Source organism: Taudactylus pleione, unplaced genomic scaffold (assembly GCF_031769625.1).
Source record: "Taudactylus pleione unplaced genomic scaffold, aTauple2 ptg001362l, whole genome shotgun sequence".
NCBI classification, from domain to species: domain Eukaryota; kingdom Metazoa; phylum Chordata; class Amphibia; order Anura; family Myobatrachidae; genus Taudactylus; species Taudactylus pleione.
Window position 1 is genome coordinate 404,901 of NW_028285762.1, and position 12,363 is coordinate 417,263.

Here is a 12,363-nt window from a genome sequence, read left to right on the forward strand (position 1 = left end):
AAACTGGCAGACACGCCAACTTTTTTTCTGACCACCCCCCTGTGAATATTTTCTTTTAATGGGGTTAAATGGGCAAAATAGACACTGAATGGGAGATTTAGAATTGAACAGAAAAGATGATAGTAACAGTATAGTAACAGTAATAATCTCCGGCACTGAGTAGTAAGTAGTATTTTGTGTCTATGACACTGTATACTGTGTGGTTGGTGTAAGAAATCCCTTACTTTGAGCTATATATGAGGGTAATCCAGAAAAAAAAACTTTTTGGCTGAAAAAAAAAATCAAGAAAACTATTTTTTATTCACTTTTAAAAAAAATCAAAACACTAAGGGCAGTATCCAATTAGCAGCGCTAATGTAGCACTGCTAATTGATCACGGCGGAGCTATAATATTGGCCCCGAAGTGCCGCTCGATGCGGGCACATATCGTGGATATTTTTCGGGACCTGATGTGTCCCGAAAAAAAAAGGAAGGAGGAAGGAGCTGCTGGCTCCACATCAAGCAAGGTGATGGGGGTACTGCAGTCTGCCTGCATGTTTGTATGTATGTGGGACCCTGATGTATGTATGTGTATATGTGTGACTCTGCTTGTGTGTATGTATGTTATGTGACCCTCCCTGTGTGTATGCATGTGTCTGTGTGACCCAGCCTGTGTGTATGTCTGTGTGACCCTGCCTGTATGTGTGTATGTATATGTATGTATGTCTGTGTGCCCCAGCCTGTGTGTATGTCTGTGTGACCCTGCCTGTATGTGTGTATGTATATGTATGTATGTATGTCTGTGTGCCCCAGCCTGTGTGTATGTCTGTGTGACCCTGCCTGTATGTATGCATGTATATGTATGTATATTTGTGTAACCATGCCTGTGTTTTTGTTTGTATGTATGCATGCATGTCTGTGTGACCCTTGGCTTGTGTGTGTGTGTGTGTGTGTGTGTGTGTGTGTGTGTGTGTGTGTATATGACCCTGCCTGTACGTGTATATGTATATGTGTGTGTAGGTGTGACCTTGCCTGTATGTGTGTATGAATATATGACCCGGTCTGTATGTATATGTATGTGTCAATGTGTGACCGTTGGCTTAGGGGTACCCCGAAAAAAATCTGAAAACATAAGGGTGCCACGCACAGAAAAACTTTGGAAACCACTGGGTTAGGGAAATAGCCCCCGTCCATAAATTGGGGAGGATAAATGACCTGTGCAGCCGGAATGCACAAACGTTCATTATATGCTAAATTACCCTCTTACAACTTATTCTTGTCACAGTCATGAATACAATTATTTTAATATAATAGTGTCGCCCAATGATGGCTCTACCATCTTTGGCAAGGATTCCCAACCACGGTCCTCAAGGCACACTAACAGTCAAGGTTTTGTGGATAGCCATACTTGATACAGGTGATTTAATCAGTACCTCAGTTATTTTGATTTAACCATCTGTGCACAAGCATGGATATCACTAAAACCAGGACCGTTAGTGTGCCTTGAGGACCGAGGTTGGGAATCACTGATCTATGGTTTTAAACCATCATCAGAAAACCATCAATGGTTTAGCCAATGATGGTTAAGTGCTGCGTGTGTGCCCACCTCAGACATTGGACTCGATGTTCTTTACTCATCATGGTACCAGCATCGATGGTGTGGCATCGGTACAGCAACACTTGCCAACGACCATCGATGGTCGATGGCCATCACTACCCCCCAACTCTCCCTATTTCAGTGGAACTGGTGCCTCCAGCTCCAACTCAAAGGTGTATTTGCAGAAGGACTCCCTAATGCTGGTGCACTTGATGATGGCCGAGTGATGAGTATGACATACAGTCTACCAGAGAGTGTATCGCCTAGTAGTAGGATGTTTACATAATAGGTCATAGGTCCCCCAGGTTCTGTTTTGCGAATTTTACACTCCATGTACTGTAGGTGGGGTATTCATTTCAATTAAAAAAATAGAGTTTTTAGAAACTGAGATCTGAGAAATCTCAGTGTCAGCTGGGTATCACTTTGCCGGATATCACTTTGTCTCTGTGTGTCCAATAATCAATAAAAGCCTTATTGTCCAGGGAAACTGTACCTGCACAAATCATTTATAAGGCACCGCATGCAAGCCATATGCGCTATACAGAACCAGCACAATGCTGTGCATAACATGGGAGTCCTTGGTATCGACTGGGGGCCTGATTTAGAGGTGCATGCTATTCGATCGCAATGCCAAAGTTATTAGAGTTGATGGAGTATTTGCTGAATGCGCAGACAGTTCTGAAAACCTGAGTGCATGAGTCACAAATAGTGGGTGGTGACTGGGAGGTGGCCTGAAGTGAACGCAAAAAACCCACTTCCCATGGGCGTGTTATAGGAGTGTCGTGGGCGTGTCAGTGAAAAGCGGCTGCATTCTCACCCACAGCCGCAGCCGCAGGGTCCATGTTCAGAAGGAGAAACTGCACCTGCCATAGGCCTGGCACAAGAGAGGATGGTGGTGCACACAATGGTGGCCTGTCAAGAATCACCACCTGTACTACAGAGTGCAGAGGCGCAGAAAGCGGGTGTATCAGTGCTTGCACACTCAGACGCAGGCTGCTGCACAAGGAGATGGCATTTGCATATCATTATCACAGCCGCGACTCCCAACAACAGGCGCAGCTGCAGCGGCATCTAGTGCACCTCTGAATGAAGCCCTGGGTGTTTGGGCTGCTCTCAATGAATAAGACAGGTGTTTAAATTTTCATCCAATACACAAGAAGGGATTCTGCACAACTCTGCGCCATGGTGGCATCAATTGTAGCTTCTCACTCCTACATTGGTTTTAGTGGATAGTGAGCCGTCATAGAGCCGGATCACTCATTAGGTAGCACAGTGGGCACTGAGAGCCCGGAATACTGTAACTCATTTTTATGTGTTCTCTTTTTTGAGAAATGAAAGGGGTCCTCAAACCAGTATGTTGTCTAGGACCCCGCGAGGTCTTTGCCCACCTCTGAGCCATTATATTCCCATTAGGCATTCTCTTCCACCAATCATGTAATTCTTATTTTATATGCGTCTGGCTGTTCCCCCTACAGGACATCTCAACTTCCAGGATTGCTTTGTCACTTCAGGAGTGTGGAATGTCACTGAGCTCGTCCGCGTGTCCCAGAGTGAGTATGAGTAAGATGGGGACCGATGGGATGGGTTCTGTATGAGATCAGGTCGTTCATAATGTCCTGATCCCATCGAGCTGGTGTAAAGTGATTCCTATGTTGTGTCTCATAGCGCCCGTCGCAACGGCATCTGGTCCTAACTTCTCATTGGCTGATCTGGAGAGCCCAAGCTATTACAATATAAACCAAGTTACCCTTGGCCGGAGGTCCTTAACCTCCCCTCCATCCAGCAGGTAAGAGACACCAAAGAGTCCTTTTTGTACCATTAGCAGAGTGTGCTAAGATTTGGGAAGCAATTCTCTTAAAAGGTCTTAAATACATGAAATAAAGACTTCATTATGACAAGCTGAATGGGGATAATGTATCTATAAGTGAAGGACGGTGCCGTACTGCAAGTTATAAGCATTGTGTGAACTCTCACCTGTTATATTCCTGATGCATCTGACATAGGAACGTGAAGGAGAGGGATCCACAATTGCTGACTTCCGTATGTGATCGACTCTGAATAGATTACAGAAATATTACTTTATTTCACGCGTTTTACGATTACGGTTGCTTCCAACTGTGAATAAGGCTCGTATTTAATTAGAGGCGAAAAGTCTGACAAGTTTCGCCTGTCCGACTTTCCGCCTCCTTCACAAGTTTCAGAGGCGAAAACTTTCCGTGCGCATCCCCGCTTTTCGCCCTATTCAATTCCTAAACTGGCAAAAGCGGCAAATGCAGAACAGGCGGAAAGTACTGTCAGAACTGGGGAAATCAGTCTGTACCCCCAAAAAAGATGCACTAACATAGGGAATCAATGTAGATGTGTACTAATAACCCTAATACAAGTGTTTGGGGGCACTTAAGTAGTTTAAATTGCTTCTTATTAGCGTCTTTGGTGAAGAATGGCATAAAGCTGTATTTTTTGGTGAAATAAAGTAGTCCTGTCAAATTTGGGGTGCTTGAAAATGGGTGCTAGCATGTTTTTATGTCTCTAAAGTGAACTTTTAAAAAACATCAAAAACGCACCTGTGGCATGCACCTGCAATCCTAAAAACATCTCACCCATCCTTGCAGACCCCCAAAAAGTCTATTTCGATAGTTTTTATGCTTGTCACCCCACTTTTTACTCTTTTGCCCCCAAAACAAAAGTACTTTTTGCTCTGAGATGTTTTTTTAAATTTTTTGTAATTTTTGGATGATATGCACTTTGGGGGGCTGTCCCGAGGGTACTGAGTCGTTTCCCTATGTTTGCACCCCAAAATAACGATTTTGCACTTTTTTTCACCTCCTATTCATAGGAGATACTGTTCCGCATATTACATTGCATTGAGTTTCCGCTTAGGCAAAATCGTCCTGGAAATTGAATAAGGAGATACTTTGAAAACAGGCGAAAAGTCAGAATCCGCGGAAACTTATCTCCAAACGGCACTTTTCGCCTCTTAATTGAATCCGGCAATCCCATAATGAGCAATGACATGATCCATCATGACGTACATCGGCATTGTCCTAGATAGCAGATTTATTATATTTTTAGATATCTTCTGTCTAAGCGATAAGAACCCTTTTATTGGATGCATAGTTTACACATGAATTGGCGATTTTGCTTAACATTGGCTTTTTGTAGTCCTCGAGTTTAATTGTTTGCAATTGCCTTCGTCAGCTACCAATATGCATACTTGTATTCCTTGCTGGCTGTTTGGATTCGATACAGCTTATGCTGCACTTGTCATGGTACTACCTCTGCCCCCTGCAGGATGTCTGAGGAAATAGCAGACATTATTAATGTTCATTCATGAGAGAGGGCTACGGGGGGATGATCCCGCAGGCCGCCCCAGGTATTGAGGCCCATGCATAGTTGAATACAAGTTGGTCACGACTGCACCCGCATTGTGTTCACGGACTTAAATGCAGATGTTGTACATATATCTGCAGTTGGACCTTTTCTATCCATACGCTTGGTTCCATCATTATCAGTATGTACCTACGCCGGCCCTAACCCTGGTGCAAGTGATCTGCCTGACATCAGAGTGATCCCTGCGTAGGCACAACTCCCTTCCGTCTACACGTCCTCAGCACAGGGGTGGCCTGTACGGGAAATAATGCCTTGAATATGGACATGAAATGAGCCAACATGCTGATAACTCTGTTTGTCTAATTCTCAGCTCTACAAAGCGCCCAAAGTCCTTGGACGACAGTGAGTTAGAGAGTCCAGTTGATGACGTGTTTTACCCAGGTACAGGCCGGTCACCTGCAGCCGGAGGGAGCCAGGCCAGCGTGTGGCCGAATGATGTGGACACAGGTACTGTATATACTATATTTTGTGTCCACTGCTTCATCATGTGCTATGTTATTTATGTATCTAGTGTGGCCGGCAGGTCACACTGACACTAAGGAGCTGAGTGGGCATGTTTAAAGCGGAGCAGCCCATTTACAGCCAATGAATTCTCTGCAATTCACCTGGTTATTTGTTTTTTCTCATGCTTTTAAAATTCTACACGTAAACTACACAGTAGAAATCTAATGTAATTACTTCTTCATTACAGTAACAACTTTAATCTGCCAGTAGGTGGTGCTGTAACACCACTAAAAACCAATTGCTTTTCTTGTTGGGAGACATGATTCTTTGTTCTGACAGTTTTATATATAAATACAATATAAAGAAAGAATTTATATGCTCTGTGTTGCTTTGCTTTCCCATCTGGCAGTGAAGGGACTGTCCCAGCCACCATCCCTTGCTACTCTCAAACCTCTGACTTGTCTCTTTATTTCTTCTCAAGGACCTGGGTCTCTTAAGAAGTCAGGCAAGCTAGAATATTGCCAGACCAGCTCTTCTCGCATGGCATTCACCCACCACCCCCTCCCTGTGCTGGCTGGAGTGAGACCAGGTAGGTGTAGGACATTAGGTCAAGGTAGAGTAGAATAGAGTAGTGATGGTGGGGTTGGGGGGAGGGCTATAATGTTGTCAAACCGCAAAACAGATAGTGTTCATGAGGTTAGAATAATATATTTAAGAAACACATCAAGGCATAATGTCGCCCTCAACTGATGATGAGTTGGAAACATATGCATGAAAAAAGGGCACTGACACAGCGAGTCCCAGAACAATGGCACTCTGATACATGGGGTCCCAAAACAATGGCACACTGACACATGGGGCCCAGAACAATGGCACACTCACTGACACATGGGGCCCAGAACAATGGCACACTCACTGACACATGGGGCCCAGAACAATGGCACACTCACTGACACATGGGGCCCAGAACAATGGCACACTCACTGACACATGGGGCCCAGGACAATGGCACACTCACTGACACATGGGGCCCAGAACAGTGGCACACTCACTGACACATGGGGCCCAGAACAATGGCACACTCACTGACACATGGGGCCCAGAACAATGGCACACTCACTGACACATGGGGCTCAGAACAATGGCACACTCACTGACACACGGGGCCCAGAACAATGGCACACTCACTGACACATGGGGCTCAGAACAATGGCACACTCACTGACACATGGGGCCCAGAACAATGACACACTCACTGACACATGGTGTCCCAGAACAATAGCACACTCACTGACACATGGGGCCCAGAACAATGGCACACTCACTGACACATGGGGCCCAGAACAATGGCATACTCACTGACACATGGGGCCCAGAACAATGGCACACTCACTGACACATGGGGCCTAGAACAATGGCACACTCACTGACACATGGGGCTCAGAACAATGGCACACTCACTGACACATGGGGCCCAGAACAATGGCACACTCACTGACACATGGGGCCCAGAACAATGGCACACTCACTGACACATGGGGCCCAGAACAATGGCACACTCACTGACATATGGGGTCCCATAACAATGGCACACTCACTGACACATGGGGCCCAGAACAATGGCACACTCACTGACACATGGTATCCCAGAACAATGGCACACTCACTGACACATGGGGCCCAGAACAATGGCACACTCACTGACACATGGTGTCCCAGAACAATAGCACACTCACTGACACATGGGGCCCAGAACAATGGCACACTCACTGACATATGGGGTCCCGGAACAGTGGCATACTCCTGACATATGATGTCCCGGAACAATGGCACACTCACTGACACATGGGGTCCCGAAACAATGGCACACTCACTGACACATGGGGCCCAGAACAATGGCATACTCACTGATACATGGGTCCCGGAACAATGATACACTCACTGACACATGGGGTCCCCGAACAATGGCACACTTACTAACACATGGGGTCCCGGAACAATAGCACACTCACTGATACATGGGGTCTCAGAACAATGGCAAATTCACTGACACATGAGGTCCCCAAACAGTGGCACACTCACTGACACATGGGGTCCCATAACAATGGCACTCTGACACAAAGGGTCACAGAAAACTGACACATGTTAAAGAACAATGACACACTGACACATGTCATACCAGAACAATTAGATTTACAGTACACTTGGCAAAAGATGGATTTCTTGAATGTACATTGTAAAATCAAGAACCTAGTCCGCATACTTTCCAGCTGTATGGGGGAGGGGCTCCATTACTGCACATATTTGAGGAGGTCATAAATAAATATAGAAACATATTACAAGAAATGAAGTACTGATTTTTATATATTTTGTCTTTTAACCAAGGGAGCCCCCGGGCATCAGCATCTACTATACACTTTCCTTCAACGTCCATTATCCAGCAGTCCAGCCCTTACTTTACCCACCCAACAATACGCTACCATCATCACCACCACAGCCAGGACTCCCTCAAAGAGTTCGTTCAGTTTGTCTGCTCAGATACCTCTGGACAGGGAGCAGGGCAGGTGAGTTTACGAGTCACTTTCAGTGAGACGTTCATATTTGGCACAGTCCACTCATCTTTAATAAATGTTTTAGGATTTTTAAGTAATTAAAATGTATGTGTGCATCCAAATTATCTAAATAATATTTTAGATTTTTTTTTTTTAAATAAGTGCCTTGTCTATTATATTTATTTGCATTTAATTAAAGAATGCCAATAGTATTTTTATTTTTTTTTAAAGTTGTTTCAATAATTCTGTTTACATAATAATAATAATTTGACTTTACACTTTTAATATTTGTTTAGGACACAAGGAAAAATAATTATACTAATTCTTTACGGATATTAATAAAATATTAAAATAATATAATTTAGCAAATACACAACAAAATATTTGAATAAAGTGTTATAGTTTCACAGATTTTTTTTTTTCCCTTTATTTTTTTTTCTATTTAGAAATAACAGTATTTTAAATACATTTTATTTTAATTTACTTCATTGAAATTTTTATTAATAAAAAAAAGTTATGGACTATAAGAAATAGTAGAATGACTAAACTTATTCTAATATGTACCTATTACGGCTGTTTTCACAGCCTTGTGAATATTTACATGGACAATATGACAAAGTGTCATTGTAGCAGAAATAATCGTACAAACATGAGTATATAACAATTCAAATAACTCTTGGAGCTGCACTAGGATCTCATCTGTACTGTGTATAATATAGTATTTTATATAGGTGCTGTATAAATAGATTTCTGTTGGTGTAGCGACCAGGCTGTTGTATACTGTAGATAATATACCATTTCTACTTGAATTCCATTCTAGTTGTCACTTGGAAGAGCTGAGCAATATGAAAATGAAATGTATGTAAATGTTATAAATGACCATTCATAGGCCAACCACAGGTGTGTACGAATCTTGTGTTAATGTACCGGAAAGGAGCAGTACAATATATAATCACACTATATATATATATATATATATATATATATATATATATATATATAATATATAATATATATATATATATATATATATATATATATATAGTGTATTTATATTAATCTTCCATAGGTGGTTGGTGTTAGTGATACATATATCTTTTATGGGACCTCTGTTTTTTTGTTGGATACAGTTCATAGGGCTTGAGTGCTGTGCTCTGCATTTATCACTTACTGCATATTTATGAATAAAAAGACTCCCTAAACAATTACATCCCCTGAATACTAGATTGTCAGCTCTTCTGCATATATATATAGTATATATAAATCCACTAGTATAAAAAAATTGCGCTGCTGTTTTTTTTCATTATTCTCTATTTTTTAAACCCGCTTGCTTCCATGTTGTGAACCATGTATTTTCCATTACTTTTCCTTTTTAGTAATGAAATTCATTTTACCATATTTTTTATTCACAGTTGTTTTTTTATTTCATACATGATATATTGTTTAATTTTTTAGTGAGTATTTTTATATTTAAATTTATCTAAATGGTTAATTTATTATGTAATGTAAAATAATATTGTTTTTCACTTGGGGAAAAAATATGTGGTTTACATTTAGATGTTGTTATTTATATATATTGCTAAAATATTTCTAGATAACTTTTAAAATCATTTTTTTTTTACTTTTACGTTTTTTCATTTTTGTTCCCACGGCTTCCCGCAGTTTTTGGGCATAGGTTGGGCTAGGGACTGTGCGGGCGAGGGGCCGTTCTGAGCTCCGTTTACTCTCGTTTTGTTATTTATGTTGTCCGCAGCCCAGCAGCGGGGCCCAGGGGAAAATGTCGGGTTCCTTTTTGCTGCCACCCCCTGCACCCGTGGCCAGGCCTGTCCCCCTTCCCCTGCCAGACACAAAACCAGTCACAAGCAACAACACTGTCCTAGAAGGAGGACTGTCAGCACCAGCATCGCCCTGTAAGTGAAATTAATCACCCCAAAATGCCCACACACAAAAACATAGTTGAAATCCCTGTCTCCATCTGTCCCGTCCGTGTGAGATTGGGGGTGGGGTGAGGATAATAATGGGGAGAATGGTAAAAAAGGAAATATCAGAGCAGACGGAGAACAGAGAGAGAGAATAGGGGCACAATTAGAGGACAATGATTATTGGAGACAAATAGGGAAAATTTAAAGTGTAATTTATTACAATAAGATAACAGCATTGTTTTAAAAGTGTAAACTGGAAAAATGAAGGTCGGGATGATATTTGGAAGCTGGTGATGTCAATCGTTCTTCTCACCTGAGTTATCTCTCATGTACTGAATGTTCTCACAGTAGAGGTGGGGGCTCCAGCTTGTTATATATTAATACTTAATAATCAAATTATTGTAATATTTAAAAGGAGAGTACAGATTTAATATCTTGAGCAGGACTCAAATTGCAAAACAGTATGACGTCATTACATACAACCATTTACATAATCATTGAACTTAGACGCAAGATATATATCCATCAATTTCTTACTCTGCTGAGATGTAAGGTAAGGTCACATGAGCGATTAAAGTTGCAGTTTATAAGCATGGCGTTTAATCACCAAGGCATTGATACATAACACCTCCCAACCATCCTTATTTGAGGCATCAGGAAGTACATCACTTTATGGAAGTGATATTATTGGGGAGAGAAAAGGGGTTTTGAAACGTGCCTGTGTGACATGACAATGCCCCCTTCCCATGTACACCATCTTGATGTGCAAAATAGAAATTATTAGGAGATGTTTACATACTGTAGTAACCACTAGTTCCGAGCCTCTGTTAATTACCATTTATCAGTATTTTTTTTAGCACTTAAAATCCCTCATACAATATTACTTTCATAGTGATCAAATATAGATTCTCGATTCCAACTACAACTTGCTTGTAATTATCATAATATAAAAGGGGATGACCATAATATTTCCTTCAAATGGTTACCTCTAGGAAAATATAAATCCTTCCTCCCGTTACCCACCAGAACAGTGAGTGTTGTTTCCCAGAGACCCCTGCCACTACCAACACGCATCCTACCAAACCATTTATTTTAGTCAGATGCCCGCATTCTTCAAGATATTCAAAATCCCACAGATAGCGATGTGCGGAGAATAGAAAGTTTGCCGGGACATATCTCAGTAACGTAACAGGTACCAGAAGACAGGACCATGTAACTAATCAAGGGGAGTCAGAGGTTTGGGTAAAAAAAAAATAAAGAAATTCTTTATAGGTAGTGGACAACAAAGCTGAAGAAAAATATTATATGGGATACAATAGATTATAATCAGATATTCTTCAGCTCTCTTCTCCGGGATGGACGTGGAGCCACAAATCACGTTTTTCTCGGCCCCACCCTGCCCACTTCTCTGGATCTTGGAGTCTGCCCTCCTGGGATAGCAACTAAAATATGGAGATTCTAAAATAATGTAATTAAATCATTATTTAATTGTATTATAGGTTTAGGTACTCATTTGTGCCTTAGCATACATCTTAAGGCAAGATAAGGCAACTTGTGTTTATAGATCCGCAAAAACTGATATACAAACAAACATTCATACTAATAACACACACAAATATACACCTGGAAAAACTCCCATGCCTTAACAAGACCTTAAATAACTGCTAGTTTACATTGACCGGCTCAGAGATTTTTGAAGAGAGCGGGTTGTGTTCAGTCCTGTAAGGAGTGTGTACAACCAATCAAACGGTGCCAGATGAGCAATTACTCTCCCCCCCCCCCCCCAAGTCTATGCTAGGTGGACTTTACCAGAACTAGCAGTGTCTATACCAGGTATAGGTATAAGGCCATTGGCCAACTAATGCAAAAGTACGCTCAGTAGATAAAGCTGTATGCCAAAAAAGTTAGGGAATATAAATAATGAATATAATAAGCACTGTACATTCAGCGACATGAACAAAAATATAGACCTACTGGCAACTAAGTCCTGTTTCAAGTCAAGTTGAGCACAATGATCACAGTGATCTCAGTAGAGGATAGATGTGTATTTTGGCAAAAATATAGCTTTATTCCCAGCGCTGGACAGTCACCTGGACTGATCGGCACCCATATTTCCTTTCTAAAATGCTGATAAAGTAATTTTCATTTGTTGGCGTATATTGATGCTACGTGACAGACGCCTATCTAGAAGTACTGTAATTCCTGTCACCATCCCAGAAGAGCTGACAATCTATTCCCATGATAATGGTAGTACTCTGTGAGGAGGATTTGTGTCATGGGTGACCCTTTGTGTTTGTACCAGAAGTGATGTACAAGGGTAGTGTTGTCTAATCTATAGACCGGACCCCTGCTCTTACTCATGCCCTGGGGGACCTATAGATAAATGCTACTTTGTTTTTACGCAAGACGATGTCCAAACGAGAACGTCTGTAAGAGGCTAGTTGGGGATCCTGGTCATAACAGGAATTTTGTTGCTGGT

General features: G+C 41.7%; 1 protein-coding gene across 5 annotated transcripts in view; it reads left to right on the forward strand.

Moving 5' to 3' along the window:
* Window positions 1–12,363, forward strand: part of NFIX (nuclear factor I X) — a 172,707-nt gene that overhangs the window by 117,120 nt on the left and 43,224 nt on the right. For 3 of the 5 annotated variants that reach the window (XM_088463418.1, XM_088463417.1, XM_088463419.1), the window contains 6 exons: window positions 3,052–3,126; window positions 3,242–3,362; window positions 5,277–5,413; window positions 5,892–5,999; window positions 7,796–7,974; window positions 9,716–9,872. In XM_088463418.1, the coding sequence (XP_088319544.1) occupies window positions 3,052–3,126; window positions 3,242–3,362; window positions 5,277–5,413; window positions 5,892–5,999; window positions 7,796–7,974; window positions 9,716–9,872 (777 nt within the window). The remainder of the gene's footprint in view (window positions 1–3,051; window positions 3,127–3,241; window positions 3,363–5,276; window positions 5,414–5,891; window positions 6,000–7,795; window positions 7,975–9,715; window positions 9,873–12,363) is intronic. The other 2 variants (XM_088463420.1, XM_088463421.1) reach the window with 1 other exon arrangement.